This window comes from Schistocerca americana, chromosome 5, assembly GCF_021461395.2.
Source record: "Schistocerca americana isolate TAMUIC-IGC-003095 chromosome 5, iqSchAmer2.1, whole genome shotgun sequence".
Classification (NCBI taxonomy): domain Eukaryota; kingdom Metazoa; phylum Arthropoda; class Insecta; order Orthoptera; family Acrididae; genus Schistocerca; species Schistocerca americana.
The window spans coordinates 501,372,767-501,390,303 of NC_060123.1; the positions used below are offsets into that span (position 1 = coordinate 501,372,767).

General features: G+C 38.3%; 1 protein-coding gene across 5 annotated transcripts in view; it reads right to left on the reverse strand.

Moving 5' to 3' along the window:
• Positions 1 to 4,424: 4,424 nt before the first annotated feature.
• LOC124615287 (aldehyde dehydrogenase, dimeric NADP-preferring) overlaps positions 4,425 to 17,537 on the reverse strand; it is a 332,089-nt gene continuing 318,976 nt past the window's right edge. For all 5 annotated transcript variants that reach the window (XM_047143061.1, XM_047143059.1, XM_047143060.1 and 2 more), the window contains one exon: positions 4,425 to 4,821. In XM_047143061.1, the coding sequence (XP_046999017.1) occupies positions 4,798 to 4,821 (24 nt within the window). In that variant the 3' untranslated portion in view covers positions 4,425 to 4,797. The remainder of the gene's footprint in view (positions 4,822 to 17,537) is intronic.

Sequence of the window (17,537 nt, forward strand, 5' to 3'; positions counted from 1 at the left end):
GTAAATAACAGCGAGGTCCTCCTGCTCTATTTGAGAACAGCATTGCTGAGAAGCAAATAGGATCTTTAGAAGCATATGCGATAAGGTGCTTAGTGTCTTCAAGGTTATTATGGCATAGGACTGCACCATAACCACGGGGGAATACATCCGTTGCTACTTTCAGAGGCATATGACATTAGACATGGTGCCCGCTGCAAGTAATCTTTTAAAGCCTGGAAGACCTGTTCATAGTGAGGTGACCATTCAAACTTCGTAGCTTGGTGCTACAGTTGGCTCATTGGGTAAGAAATTTCTGCCTGGTTTGCAATGAATCAACCACAATAGTTGATCTTATCCAAGAACATTTGTAAGACTCTGATGTTTGTGAGAGCAAGTGGCTGCATCTTATTGTTTACTGCAACACAATCCTTCATTGTTTCAACTCCATTACCAGGGAAGGAAATCCCAAATATGGTCAAGGAGGATTGCATAAAAGAACACTTACACATTTGCATTTAAGTGCTCTTGTTGCCTGTCATGAACAAAAGCTCGAGGTTGTGAAGATTATCCTGGTATCTTTGAGGTATGCAGCACATTTGGGAATTCCCTGCAGTAGCTGATCCACAAAATGCTGAAATACGGCAGGGGGATGAAGAAATTCCAGAAGGTAACTGTTTAAAATGATGAAAGATGCATGTGTAGCAGGAGGACAGTTTCCTGATGCTGCTATCATGGGGATCGAAAATATGACTCTGCAAGGTCAGCTTTACAGAAAATCTATAACTTTGCAAAGAGTTCATCTGAGATCAGTAGCTTTAGCTAGTGCATTGGCTATTATTTTGAAAGTGCCACAAAGTCTCAAGGTGCCACTGGGTTTGCTTACTGTTACCAAGAGACTGGCCCATAGACTATGGTAAATAGTCGTTAAAACATCTTCAACAGTGAGGCTATCCAGCTCCATTCTGAAGCAATCATTAAGAGCCAAGGACACCAGGCAGACACTCAAACAACAAGGGGCCATCATTACTTTAAAAGTGACGTGATCTTTGAAATCTGTTCTCTTCCCTAGTCCAGCAGAGAAAATTTAGAAATATTTATCACTATCCATCTTTAAAGCAGTGAAAGTCCTTCAGATTGCATGATGTACACTGTTTCACAGACTCTAAATCCAAAAGCATGGAAACAGGTTACTCCAAAAAATACTGTCCACTTTGGGGACGGCTATCATCAGAAAATAAACTGGATGAGTGAATTCATAAGTAAGTAAAACAGGAAGCTTTCCTTGCTGAGGCACATGATAATGATCATTGGCCCAAAAATTTGTCTCAGCTACCTGTAATGGTGCTGGCCCTAAACTTAAGTAAACTGGTTTAACAATGAGAGAAGCAATGGTGTCCAAAAATAACCTCACAGGTTGTTTGTTAATGACCATGTCCAAGTACATCTTCCAGGCTGCATAGTGAAAAGTGCATTTCCACAAATTGCTCACTCACTTAGTTTACTTTTGTACATAGGAATGTATCCACACTGGAACTGCCAAACATACTTCTTGCAAGTGTCCTTTTTGCCACACCTGTGGCATGTCTGTTAGAGGCACGCGGTGTGTGTGATAAAGGAAACAATGTTTGCAGTTGGGTAATGGCGCTACAACTGATAAGGCCAGTTGCCACTGGTGTGGTTGTTCATGAGGCCACCTGGTTTGTGGTGTGATGCCTGTGAAACCAGTGCCACAGAGTTGTATGCTGTGACATTTTCTTCCATCAGAAACACATTTGGGCTGCATGGATAGTTTTGTGGGCTTACGCTGTTCGCGTAAGTTCCATGAGAGATGGATCAAGTTCCCTTAATACATAGTTCCTTACTTCTGAGTCAGCCGTAAGTCGCACTGAGTTGCTGATTAGAATGTCTGCCGAGTCCTGCCCTCATGAACTTTTACCATTGCAATTCGTGCTTAATCCCTGTAGATTGGCAGCTGCATACACATATTATTGACTGGGGTGTGGGTGGCTCTTTTGCATTGCTAAAATTCTGACTTTCCTGCGATAATGTGTTTCTTCATTGAAAAATGTTATTACAATAAAGAACATTCTAGGCAACTCAAGTTCTGCCAGTTTCACTAATGGCTCTAGTTTTTCTGTTAGCTGAGACAGTTTACTATGTCAGTCTTCACACTGTTCATTAAATGGTTGAAAGGCCATAAACGTAGGTGGAGTGGGAGACGCTCCTGCTACATTCACTAACACTTGCACTGCTAATAATATAGCTGCTGTCACCTTCTGATAACCCTGCACAATTTGCATTAGGAGTTGTAAATATTCAATGGTTAAAAACTTGCAGTCTCGCACAATTACATAATTGTTCAAAGACTGATTTGCATGCATCACAGATCCCGAGTCACCACCACTTTTGTAAAAGGCCATCTACACCTGCAAACAACTGAGTTTATTTACAACATGAGATACATATATAAATTGCTGCTAGAACCAGTGAAAGCCATTTTACCACCCTATTCCCAAAGTAAAGTCCAATCGAAGTCGTATCAGGGCACCAGCTAATAAAATTATAATAGACCAGAATAACACAATAGGCAATATAGCAGCACTCACAGCATGAATCCCATGGCTCACATCAACACCGGCTTAAGCCAGCCCTGGGCCTGCTTTTATGATGGAGTCTGGCGTGATCCCATCAGAGTGCACATCTGAGAATCAGTGCCATCTGAGTAGTGGCACCACAACAGTTTATAGTAATGCTGCACTGGATCCTCAGTTTCCATGGTGACGTTTGGTGGCGCCACTACACATGGCTCATCTTTTTTCCCTTTTTTTAAATGAACTTCCTGGATAATTATTTAGGAAAGCAACTTGCAGATACTGGCACAAATTTACTATGGATACAGTGTATTGTGTATTAGCATCTATTTCCATATATACCTCATTATCCGGTCTACACATTCTCCACCTGCACCACATTTCAATAGCTTCTATTCCCTTCTTGCTGGAATGTTTATCATCCATGTTTCACTTCTCCACTCCAAGACAAATAACTTCAGAAAAGACTTCTTAACATTAAAATACATATTTCAGATTAACAAATGTCTCTTTCAGAAACACTTTTTTCTGTACTGCCAGTTTGCATTTACATTTTCTCTACTTCTGCCAAAACTTTTTTTTTCTCCTGCCAGTCTTCAGTATCCTCTCTACATCTGTCATCAGTTATTTTGCTGTCCAAATAGCAAAAGTTAACTACTATATTTAATTTCTTATTTCCTAACCTCTTAACGTCACCCGATTTAATTCGACTACATTCCATTACCTTGTTTTACTTTTGTTAACAACCATAGTCTCTTTTCATGAGAAAACCCATTCAATTCAAATGCTCTTTCAAGTCCTTAGCATCACTGACATTGCAATTCTGTCTTTGGCTAACTCAAAGTTTTTTTCTTTCTTTTCCCTGCACTTTAATTACATTTTCAAATATTTAATCGGTTTTCTTCACAAATTGTTCAATGTACAGTCTGAATGACAGAGGGGATATTTTACACCTCCATCTCACTCCTTTGTCAACTACTGCTTGCCTTTCATATTTTCTGGCCTATATTGCCATTAGCCTTTCACCTAACTTCTTAGTGCCCTTAAGCATGTACTGTATCACATCCATTATTTGCGATCTGCATTAACATACCTGTTTGGTCTGTAGTTATGTATATGGTATGTCTAAATTTAAAAATATAAGGGAAACCAATATGTTAAACAATAATTTTGATATGGAAGGAAACACACCATTTTCATGAACACCAGAATAAAGTATAATGCTTTTATTATTCAATTTATTTGGTCTTACTGACCACACAGCAAAAACTTCTGCTCATCTTCGCAATTTCTTTTCCTTGACCAAGTCTCTATGTTGTGGAATACATAGTGTAGAACAAAGACCAATCATAGGCTAATTCAATAGAAGAGAAATAACAGCTTTATTCAATTGAAAACAATAAAATGCATTTTTTTCTGAGGTCCATCTGAATGGGGTTTTATTCCATTTCTTTGTTTTCGTAAAAAAAACTGTAATTTCTATACTAACTTACAGCAGATATCCTTGCGGATCCACCAAAATTGCAGTTGTTTATAAACGACTTACTTGTATCAACAGCACACAACTGTCAACTGTGACTGTTCATTTTATATTTGCAACAACCTTTTATTTTTATGAGGCCTTACTGTTCAATATATGATATAAAATCATAGCCACACCCTTAAAGACAAATTCTTGCACTAATAGGACAAAGATTTGTATGGTTGGTCATGACAGGACAGCACAATTCAACACTTAGAGAAGCTTCACAAAACCTCAGAATTTGTCTATTTTTCTCAGTACTCCCACTCATAAATACAGTGTCATTATGTTAGCAAACAACAGCAATTTTTAACTAAATAAAGAATACACTATCAAAAAGACAAAATTTTATTGAACATTACAGAAATGTACAGTACAAATATTCAGACTTTTCCTAATCTCTTATAAGGCTGCTCCCAGGTTCTTATTGTATTTAAACAAAGTTTTACATAAAACACAAATATTTAAAATATTTATCAGACACAACAATTCATCTATAGCAAGATGCAGCCCACTTGAGATGCATTCCCAGTCTGGATGTATCTTTTACATTTATAGGTGACATTGCTGCCCCTGAGCAGTCAGAAATTGAGCAGTTATAGCACTTTAAAATAGTACTTTAGCAAATCCAAAGCATTATCTGTTTGTGTAATAACTGCAGAAATTGGAACCTGCATACAACAGGTTGATGTTATTTGCAGTACTTTATTCAGACTCCACTCCACTAGCCTGTAAACAAATAAAACAAAGATTAAACTAATAGTATGCCCCCAGTTAGGTCCGTAAAGCTGTCTGTCTGCAACTTATTTGTGTTAAATAAATACAGCACTTTGTAAACAAGATGCAAATAAGAAGTGAATACGAACTCCTCTAAGAATTTCAGAGTTTGTTCAGTGATTTTTCCGAGTATTCTGGTATAAGGGCTCTGTGGTCTCCAGTAAAATGAGGTCACAATTTATTAAGTTAATTCTTCCAGTTATCTTTGTTTCTATAAAAATATCTTCAGACCAGTGAAAAAGTCTGTAATATGCAATCAATGAAACAAGATGCTTAAGTACTGTGATGTGGTCGCTGTTGCTTTGGGAACAATTCAGCAAAGGTTGTCACTGCTGCTTTTCCATTGCATACAGTGAACCATAAGGTGCATATTGACCAACCTTCATCAGTGAACCTGTCCATACTTTCATGTATCACTGTTAAGAGAAAACTAACATTGCTGGAAGAATAAACATGAGACATAACTATACAGTATTGAATGTGAAGTTGAGGGTCAAGACTGAAAGGGGCACAGGTTCCTTATAACAATATATTCAAAAAAATATCCCTGAGCAAACTCCAGAATTTTGTCTGTGGGTTTTGGGTTCAACCAGAATGGGCTGTAAACAAACAAACAAAAGAGTCACTGAAAGTAGGCCTTCAAGAACAGGATGACTTTCTTTGCATGACAAAAGCCAATGATAAAGCCAATAGACACTAGTCAAGTACAAGAAACGTAACTATGTAGTGTCACATTGTTAGCTAAAACCACCGGAAAACATATGGTCTAAGTACATCTACCTTGCTTACATTTACAGGTACCCAACACATTTTGCGTAGTTCTTCAAGCAACCTAATGTGCAGTTAAACTTTGTAACAGACAAAACAGGGATTAAAGAAGCAATTTTACATTGTTGTTGTTGTTGTTGTTGTGGTCTTCAGTCCTGAGACTGGTTTGATGCAGCTCTCCATGCTACTCTATCCTGTGCAAGCTGCTTCATCTCCCAGTACCTACTGCAACCTACATCCTTCTGAATCTGCTTAGTGTATTCGTCTCTTGGTCTCCCTCTACGATTTTTACCCTCCACACTGCCCTCCAATACTAAATTGGTGATCCCTTGATGCCTCGGAACATGTCCTACCAACCGATCCCTTCTTCTGGTCAAGTTGTGCCACAAACTTCTCTTCTCCCCAATGCTATTCAATACTTCTTCAATAGTTATGTGATCTACCCACCTAATCTTCAGCATTCTTCTGCAGCACCACATTTCGAAAGCTTCTATTCTCTTCTTGTCCAAACTGTTTATCGTCCATGTTTCACTTCCATACATGGCTACACTCCATACAAATACTTTCAGAAATGACTTCCTGACACTTAAATCTAACCTCGATGTTAACAAATTTCTCTTCTTCAGAAACGCTTTCCTTGCCATTTCCAGTCTACATTTTATATCCTCTCTATTCAACCATCATCAGTTATTTTGCTCCCCAAATAGCAAAACTCCTTTACTACTTTAAGTGTCTCATTTCATAATCTAATTCCCTCAGCATCACTCGAATTAATTTGACTACATTCCATTATCCTCGTTTTGCATTTGTTGATGTTCATCTTATATCCTACTTTCAAGGCACTGTCCATTCCATTCAACTGCTCTTCCAATTCCTTTGCTGTTTCTGACAGAATTACAATGTCATCGGCGAACCTCAAAGTTCTTATTTCTTCTCCATGGATTTTAATACCTACTCCAAATTTTTCTTTTGTTTCCTTTACTGCTTGCTCAATATACAGATTGAGTAGCACCGGGGAGAGGCTACAACCCTGTCTCACTCCCTTCCCAACCACTGCTTCCCTTTCATATCCCTCGATCTTATAACTGCAATCCGCTTTCTGTACAAATTGTAAATAGCCTTTCGCTCTCTGTATTTTACCCCTGCCACCTTCAGGATTTGAAAGAGAGTATTCCAATCAACATTGTCAAAAGCTTTCTCCAAGTCTACAAATGCTAGAAACGTAGGTTTGCCTTTCCTTAATCTTTCTTCTAAGATAAGCCGTAGGGTCAGCATTGCCTCACGTGTTCTGACATTTCTAAGGAATCCAAACTGATCTTCCCCGAGGTCGACTTCTACTAGTTTTTCCATTCGTCTGTAAAGAATTCGTGTTAGTATTTTGCAGCTGTGGCTTATTAAACAGATAGTTCGTTAATTTTCACATCTGTCAACACCTGCTTTCTTTGGGATTGGAATTATTATATTCTTCTTGAAGTCTGAGGCTATTTCGCCTGTTTCATACATCTTGCTCACCAGATGGTATAGTTGTGTCAGGACTGGCTCTCCCAAGGCTGTCAGTAGTTCCAATGGAATGTTGTCTACTCCGGGGGCCTTGTTTCGACTCAGGTCTTTCAGTGCTCTGTCAAACTCTTCACGCAGTATCTTATCTCCCATTGCATCTTCATCTACATCCTCTTCGATTTCCATAATATTGTCCTTAAGTACATCGCCCTTGTATAGGCCCTCTATATACTCCTTCCACCTTTCTGCTTTCCCTTCTTTGCTTAGAACTGGGTTTCCATCTGAGCTCTTTATGTTCATACAAGTGGTTCTCTTATCTCCAAAGGTCTCTTTGATTTCCTGTAGGCAGTTTCTATCTTACTCCTAGTGAGATAAGCCTCTACATCCTTACATTTGTCCTCTAGCCATCCCTGCTTAGCCATTTTGCATTTCCTGTCGATCTCATTTTTGAGATGTTTGTATTCCTTTTTGCCTGCTTCATTTACTGCATTTTTATATTTTCTCCTTTCATCAATTAAATTCAATATTTCTTCTGTTACCCAAGGATTTCTACTAGCCCTCGTCTTTTTAGCTACTTGATCCTCTGCTGCCTTCACTACTTCATCCCTCAAAGCTACCCATTCTTCTTCTACTGTATTTCTTTCCCCCATTCCTGTCAATTGTTCCCTTATGCTCTCCCTGAAACTCTGTACAACCTCTGGTTCTTTCAGTTTGTCCAGGTCCCGTCCCCTTAAATTCCCACCTTTTTGTAGTTTCTTCAGTTTTAATCTACAGGTCATAACCAATATATTGTGGTCAGAGTCCACATCTGCCCCTGGAAATGTCTTACAATTTAAAACCTGGTTCCTAAATCTCTGTCTTACCATTATATAATCTATCTGAAACCTGTCAGTATCTCCAGGCTTCTTCCATGTATACAGCCTTCTTTTATGATTCTTGAACCAAGTGTTAGCTATGATTAAGTTGTGCTCTGTGCAAAATTCTACCAGGCAGCTTCCTCTTTCATTTCTTAGCCCCAATCCATATTCACCTACTATGTTTCCTTCTCTCCCTTCTGCTACTACCGAATTCTAGTCACCCATGACAATTAAATTTCCGTCACCCTTCACTATCTGAATAATTTCTTTTATCTCATCATACATTTCTTCAATTTCTTCGTCATCTGCAGAGCTAGTTGGCATATAAACTTGTACTACTGTAGTAGGTGTGGGCTTCGTATCTATCTTGGCCACAATAATGTGTTCACTATGCTGTTTGTAGAGCTTACCCGCATTCCTGTTTTCCTATTCATTATTAAACCTACTCCTGCATTACCCCTATTTGATTTTGTGTTTATAACCCTGTAGTCACCTAACCAGAAGTCTTGTTCCTCCTGCCACCGAACTTCATTAATTCCCACAATATCTAACTTTAACCTATCCATTTCCCTTTTTAAATTTTCTAACCTACCTGCCCGATTAAGGGATCTGACATTCCACACTCCGATCGTAGAATGCCAGTTTTCTTTCTCCTGATAACAACATCCTCTTGAGTAGTCCCCGCCCGGAGATCCGAATGGGGGACTATTTTACCTCCGGAATATTTTACCCAAGAGGATGCCATCATCATTTAATCATACAGTAAAGCTGCATGCCCTCGGGAAAAATTACGGCCGTAGTTTCCCCTTGCTTTCAGCCGTTCGCAGTACCAGCACAGCAAGGCCGTTTTGGTTATTGTTACAAGGCCAGATCAGTCAATCATCCAGACTGTTGCCCTTGCAACTACTGAAAAGGCTGCTGCCCCTCTTCAGGAACCACACGTTTGTCTGGCCTCTCAACAGATACCCCTCCGTTGTGGTTGCACCTACGGTACGGCTATCTGTATCGCTGAGGCACGCAAGCCTCACCACCAACGGCAAGGTCCATGGTTCATTTTACATATGACAGTTAAAGAACACCATATCAATACGGGAACATAACAGCATCAGTATCATGGCAACACATGAAATAATTCCCAGTTTGTATTATGTTAAATATTAGAAGTCTAGAAGATGGTTACAGCTTCATTTTAGTGGAAGATATGACATATGTAAGCAGCTATGTGCGTGATACATCCACAGTTTTAACTATAAATCAACATGCCACACAAAGAAATTTATATTCTATGTTATTTTAGATAAAGCATTTTGCCTTCTGAATACCATGAACATTCAATAATTGTAAGACACTTTTGTATGTACTATTAAGCAGTTATGTTTAGTCATATTACCGGACATTTAATACTGTGTAAGAAATGTTTGCTGCCATCATGATATATGCTTCAGCCAAATGATAGATACCACAGAATCATTTATTCTACAAAATTACAGCTTGAAGCAATAATTTTTCATTGTTGTTGTTTTTGTTGTTTTGTTTTGTTTTTTCAGTGGTCTTCAGTCCGAAGACTGATTTTATGCAGCTCTCCAGCTAGTCTATCCCACGCAAGCCTCTTCATCTCTGTATAACTACTACAACTGACATCTATTTGGACCCACTTACTGTACTCATGCCTTGGTCTCCCTCTACAATTTTTATGCCTCCACACTTACTTGCATTACCAAAGTGGATAATTACGGTATCACAATTAAGAAAAATATATTTTATGCACATACATTAATGTAATACAGTATGATTTAAATACAACTGCGGCATTTTTAATGCCAATATGACATACATTTAAGTGTGACGACATAAGTAGAACCATTTACACCACACATATAAAAAATACAAATATGTAAGTGCTTACCATATAAACCATTACGATACCTTTATTAACCACATTTGACACATCCGCACATAACAAATTTTGTTCTCTGTAATAAGTGGTGTGTGAAAACATGCAAAGCTCAAAACTAGTCAGCTAGTATAGAAACATCAGCTCTTATGCTAAGCATTTAAAAAGTCTTTTCTTCAATACTCAAAAGTGGTGTCACATTTAAGTAGAAAAAATTTTCTTATTACATCAAATGTGTGTCCCACAATAGTTTCTCAACCGAAATCATCATTTATATATTTTAGAAAATATTGTAAGTTTTAAATTACTTGTATTACAAACAACTGATCTGAATCTGATTTTAGCAACTGGAGTAATGGGTCACTCCAACACAGCATCATAAGATTCAACTATGGGTCAAACCTTACTTCTTATATAACTGACACCACCATCCACTTACCATACATAAAGCAAAGTTTGTACTCATTACAGATGACAAATGCTACAATTATTGCTTTCGGGGCGACAGCGACAGTAGAACCACCACTAACAATTGATGCAAGACATTAAGAGGAGTCAGTGAAGAAGATAAAATGTTATAAATTTTTGGGTGTACATCCTGCTAAAAATTTCATTGAAAAAAAAAATTAGTTTATTCCTTTTCTCTAATGATAAATATGTTTTCTTATTGTTACTTGAATATGGAAAGACTTTGGATTCTTTTGTTTATTTTATCTGCTTTTGTATATTTTATCTGCATTTGTAATATTATGTCGTGAAGAACTGCTATGTAAATCATAGGCATGAAAGCACAGATTGAGAGTAATAGCTGAGCAGCGATATACAATGAGGGCGTGTCAGCCAATGTGTGTGTGTGTGTGTGTGCAGAAATATGGCAAGACGTGCATTACTGATCTGAGGATTACCATTGCAGTGTGTAATGAAAACTGAAGTGATCATTATGAACAGAAAGATCATACAGCTTGGGGATTACTAACTGGATGCTCTCTCCACTAGTACTGAGAATCCTTTCACGTTTAGATATTAATAGTTATTGCTGCCGTGTGAATGAAACAGCTTTTAACAATAAACCATACCATAAGAGCCAAGGCTCCATAAAACTGTGTAATATATTTGTCTCCTTAATGAACAATCAATTTTTTGAAGCATTAACTGTCACTGTGAGCATAATTACAATTATGGATCATGTGTAAGAGTGATTTTACTGACTGTGAATTTGTGACTGACATAGTCATCTGAAAATGTGACGGACAGTGATATTGCAGTTCAAAATTATCACAAACAGTGTATGAAGTACTGTAACGAGAATTAGGTGTGCCTAACAAGTAATAAATGTGACATGCTAAACCTATGCATTATCATCAATAATTACATCTATTCAGCCAGTGGCCTGTTAAACGCCACTGCAGATGACTTTGCAGCCCAACCGAGAAGAGACTTCACTAGCATACTATGTTGTGAAAATATGACAAATGGAGTTGCTGCAATAACTTCGTTTGTAACATCACAAGCCTCTGCTGTCATCTCAACATGCCGCAACATGTTTCCAACAACAAACAGCTAAGTGCTTTTCCAAGCTCAAACTAACAAAATTCAACAGTCCAGACTGTAAATCATTTGTTTCATTATAAAGCTATTGTTTTTCTTTGCCATTTCATAACTTTTGCTACGTAAACAAAAATGCTTGAAGTGAACTATTAACATTCAATGTAGCTTTTTTGACCCATCATTAGTCATAAGTATTTTTCTTTTACTTAAACGAACTCTTTCTTTTAAATAAGTGCTGCTGCAATTGCATGTGTTATGTTTTATGTGCCTTTTGGAATGGAGTGTTACAAATGTGTGTGCACCATTATGATCAAAGTGAGTTGGCATACCTCAATATGTGTAAATTGCGGTGTCCGCCATTACGTTCTGGGTGCCGACCAACAGAATTAAAGCTGCCTGTTCACTATTGGTTTAAGCTTCTACAGCAAGGGCAAACTGAATGTGATGGTTGCCAAACAATTGCTGCATGTTATGTTTACATAGTACTTAGATTCACGTTACCACACTTTCACAAGTAATAGCTTGGTGGTTGTTGATTAAAGAGATACGTCAACATGTTTATGGGATTAGTAAGAGAATTGTGTGTGATTTACATAATTTAGTGACTAGATGGAATCACATTCTCTGCATCCACACAATTCAAAAGTAAATCGAGTTGTTCTGGGGTGAAATAATTGGACATCAATTCAGTTAGGTTATTTTGGGCAAATTGTATAAATACATGGTCTATAATTTCACAAAGTACACCAAGATGCATTTTCTCCACAATATGCAGAAAATTGTAAAGGTTTGTCGACAACTTGAAAATATTTCGGAATTGCTCAAAAGAATTTGAAACGATGTGCTGAGTACTGAACTTTGAGGAAGACACTTTGAACAGCTCTTTTTAACTGGTACAAGTATAGAGTAATTGCAGCAAATCAGTGTAACATACTAATTAAGGGCAGTATTCCTTGAAAATTAAAAAACATTCTTACTTCTAACGAATTAGAACTTTTAACCAGGATTGTTAGGATGATGTTTATTAACAATGAATTCAAGAATGGCTGACAAAACAAATTTCAACTTAAATATTTTGCTGAGCCATGTTTACTAGAACTTTTTGCTACTAGTACCAAATACTTTCAACTGGTTACTTCATTGCGTTACTGATGCTACAGTCTGTATGTCCTATTTGACACTGTGTCAAGAAGTCTGGGGCTTCTCAACCTGGAGGAGTCACATTAACATTTTAGGAAGTTACATAATAGGAGACGAGGTACTGGCAGAAGTAAAGCTGTGAGGACGGTGCATGAGTCGTGCTTGGGTAGCTCAGTTGGTAGAGCACATGCCCGCGAAAGGCAAAGGTCCCGATTTCGAGTCTCAGTCCGGCACACAGTTTTAATCTGCCAGGAAGTTTCAGGTTACATAATGATTTCGAAAAAATTGTGTGCAAAGATTTAGTAAAAGTTTGTGACTTCTTGTGTTAGCTGTATTGAGAAGCTGCTCACTTTCTGACAACTTTTATCTGTTTAGAAGTTCACTGCGCAATATGCAGTATTCTACGCAACAAAGCCCAGCATTTTTATTGTCCTTAAGTATTCAAAGTCAGAAACAAGTGAGTGAATCATGTTGAGTTATGGGCTACCATTGTTTCAGAAAATAATAATAATAATATCAATATAATAGAGGGAAACATTCCACGTGGGAAAAATTATATATAAAAACAAAGATGAGGTGACTTACCGAACGAAAGCGCTGGCAGGTCGATAGACACACAAACAAACACAAACATACACACAAAATTCAAGCTTTCGCAACAAACTGTTGCCTCATCAGGAAAGAGGGAAGGAGAGGGGAAGACGAAAGGAAGTGGGTTTTAGGGGAGAGGGTAAGGAGTCATTCCAATCCCGGGAGCGGAAAGACTTACCTTAGGGGGAAAAAAGGACAGGTATACACTCGCACACACGCACATATCCATCCACACATACAGACACAAGCAGACATATTTAAAGACAAAGAGTTTGGGCAGAGATGTCAGTCGAGGTTTTTTTCAGAAGTGTAGAGGCAAAGAAGTTGTTGAAAGACAGGTGAGGTATGAGTGGCGGCAACTTGAAATTAGCGGAGATTGAGGCCTGGCGGATGACGAGAAGAGAGGATATACTGAAGGGCAAGTTCCCATCTCCGGAGTTCGGATAGGTTGGTGTTGGTGGGAAGTATCCAGATAACCCAGCGGTGTAACACTGTGCCAAGATGTGCTGGCTGTGCACCAAGGCATGTTTAGCCACAGGGTGATCCTCATTATCAACAAACACTGTCTGCCTGTGTCCATTCATGCGAATGGACAGTTTGTTGCTGGTCATTCCCACATAGAATGCATCACAGTGTAGGCAGGTCAGTTGGTAAATCACGTGGGTGCTTTCACACGTGGCTCTGCCTTTGATCGTGTACACCTTCTGGGTTACAGGACTGGAGTAGGTGGTGGTGGGAGGCTGCATGGGACAGGTTTTGCATCGGGGGCGGTTACAAGGATAGGAGCCAGAGGGTAGGGAAGGTGGTTTGGGGATTTCATAGGGATGAACTAACAGGTTACGAAGGTTAGGTGGACGGCGGAAAGACACTCTTGGCGGAGTGGGGAGGATTTCATGAAGGATGGATCTCATTTCAGGGCAGGATTTGAGGAAGTCGTATCGACTGACATCTCTGCCCAAACTCTTTGTCTTTAAATATGTCTGCTTGTGTCTGTATGTGTGGATGGATATGTGCGTGTGTGCGAGTGTATACCTGTCCTTTTTTCCCCCTAAGGTAAGTCTTTCCGCTCCCGGGATTGGAATGACTCCTTACCCTCTCCCCTAAAACCCACTTCCTTTCGTCTTCCCCTCTCCTTCCCTCTTTCCTGATGAGGCAACAGTTTGTTGCGAAAGCTTGAATTTTGTGTGTATGTTTGTGTTTGTTTGTGTGTCTATCGACCTGCCAGCGCTTTCGTTCGGTAAGTCACCTCATCTTTGTTTTTATATATAATAATAATAATAATAATAATAATAATAACAATAATGATAATGATGATGATATCTGTCAAAGACCAAGCCAACAGGTAACCTTGAAGCTATAGATCCCGCAGGACCATGACCATCCAGCTGCAACAAGTAGGTGCAGACAGAACTACAGACATTGTGCCTTGACATGCAAAAAAGAAAATATGATTAAACATTTCCCCAATATGGATTTACTTTTACCTTCACAAACAGTGAAGACACAGATGTTCGCCCAATTTATAATGAGTGCTTAGAGAGTGAAAGCCTGAAACCTGCAAAATTAAAATTGCATCTACTTACAAAACATGTTCCCCAACCCAAAAAATGTGCAAAGTGTTTTAAACAGCCACTGGAATCTCTGAAGATCAAAATGAGTCTATTGAGTCCCATAGATCCATAGACAAATTTAAAAAATTCTCTATTAAATTATACAGTAGGTAGACATATTTTGGAAATTTGCAGTGACCAGTGTGACCAAGTTACAGCAAGAATTAAATGAAGTTGAAAATTAGCAATTCTCCTGATGGTAACATCAGGTTTTGTAATGCTGAGAGTATGCATGAAGATATTCTCTTTTGTTGTGTCAATAGTGCACTTTATGGGTGAGGAAATTATTTAAAGAGTTGCAATTAGAGGAAGAATAGCAGCATTTCATGCTAAATTTGCACACAACAGTTCTACTACATATTACTCATTTTGTGATTAATCAAGAAGCTTCAGTGGCTAAGGAAATTTCTGCAGATTTGAATGCTTTTCCAAAATGCAATTAATATTATCAGTCTGATTAAGAGTTGTGAACTTCATAGCTGTCCCTTCGCAAATCTGCGTTATAAAAAGGAATCAAATTTCAGCAGACATTTAATGTGTGCTGGCAATGGTTGTCAAGCAGCTCTGAAGAGTTAAAAAACGAAACTACACTATTTTTATTTCAAAATAACTGTAAATATGCTGATTTCTATACAATGCAAACTTGCTGTAACAATTATGCATACTATAATATGTTGCTGTAGTGATAGGAACATGATCTTTACACTGAAATGTAAGATTCGGGTTTTTATGAAGGAATTGAACAATTTGGAAGCATAATGTGGAAAGTAATTCACATGAAATGTTTCATGTGCTGACAGCTTTATTGATTGTAAATTTGATTACAAAACTTTCTGGCAAATTAAAACTGTGTGCCAGACCTTATAGCTTTATCTACCTTATAGCTTTACTTCAGCCAGTACTTCATCACATACCTTCCAAGCTTCACATAAGATCTCCTACTGAACTTATGGGACTATCTCCTATTGAACTTACGGGACTAGCCTCCTGGAAGACGGGTCCCAGGTTTGAGTCCCAGTCCAGCACACAGTTTTAATCTGCCAATGCAGAGTGATAATTCATTCTGGAAACTATCACCCAGGCTATTGCTACACCATGTCTCCACAATATCTTTTCTTCCAGGAGTATTAGTCCCACAAATTTCGCAAGAGCAATGCTGCGAATTTTGGAAGGTAAAAGATGAGGCACTAGCGGAAATAAAAGTGTGAGGACAGGTCATGAATTGTGCTTGGGTAGCTCAGTCAGTAGAGCATGTGCCCATGAAATGCAAAGGTGGCAGGTTTGAGTCCCGAGCCACCACACTACGTGAACTGTCCTGGGAGCTCTATGTGAAATGGAAAAATATTTTGTTAATGCCCACCTGTATTGGGAGACACAAACATCACAATAAAGTAAGAGGAATCAGTGCTTGTACAGAAAGCTGTAAGTGCTTGTTTTTCCTGCACTCTGTTCAATAGGGGAGTGATAGAGAAATAGTGTGATAATGGATTAATGAAATTTAAGTGTGAATTGCAGAGAAGTCATGCAGACGTAGATGTAGATCAGTGCACACACTGCTGCAGAGCAGTAGTCTGATTACGATTTGGTTAAGAGTACCATAATTGATCATTGATATGGTTGAAAATTAATATCAGAATTATTTTTTTACCATGAGTGTACCGTAATCTGTTAGACTGCATTCAGAATTCTTTTGTCTTAGGAGTGGATCATGTGAAACATCTCTTGTTAAAATCTCAGGAAGAACATGGACACTTGTCCTGTGAACAGAAATCATGAACTTAATTTTCAAGAAAAGAAACATTAACAGTTTCTGGTTTGATGTGCAGACAAAATTTCTGGTACTGTCAGATTTAACAATCACAGTTGTCCTGCCATATGCTACGACTTATTTGTATGAATAATTATTTTCAACAATGGTGGCCATAATAATTAATACACCACTCAGATCTTAAGAACATGGATAGTGCCATAACCCCAGCAGTGACTTGAAGCTGCACTCTGAGATATTGTGTCAAAATAAGCAGTCACATCCATCACATTACATCTTTTATTCTATTCCACTGTATGTGATTAATTAATTGTGTATTTTTTAAATTATGTTACCAACTTTTTGTTTGTTTCCATTTTAATCATAGTCCTTTAGATATTGATGTAGTTCAAGTGTTCCTAAGATTTTATCTGACACTTATCACTTTGTACCACCTCATTCTGTCCCTGCAAATGTGAGTGTACACTGGATTTATAAACATACTGTGTAACTAGTATTTGTTATTATAGTTACTCTTTGACATTAGAGATATAGACTGTTCCATGCCGCTCTTTACAGTAACTGTTAAGCCTTCCACACTTGTAAGCTATCTTGTATAGATGTGTTTTATGTGGAAATAAATGTTCAATTCTATCAGATATCACATATTTAGTGACACCGACGATAACACAATAACATGATCGCGTCAGCTTCAGTGATCCACATGCATGAAAACATGAACATTCATTACGTCCACATCAGCCACAGTGCGCTCATTCCCACACAAAAATGGACAACCCGCCAGTTATCACAGAGCCAGCTGCGAAAGAGCACAATGAATAGGGTTACAATTAAACATCACAACACACTCCAGCAATCCAGTGGTGTTGTTTGCGCAGTTTGAAAGCCAGTTTGTCCTTGCGCAGATATCAAGAGATGAAATAAAGTACAGCTATGTAATCGCAACACGAACAGAAGACTTAGCCGCTGAAGTACAAGATACCGAACAGTAT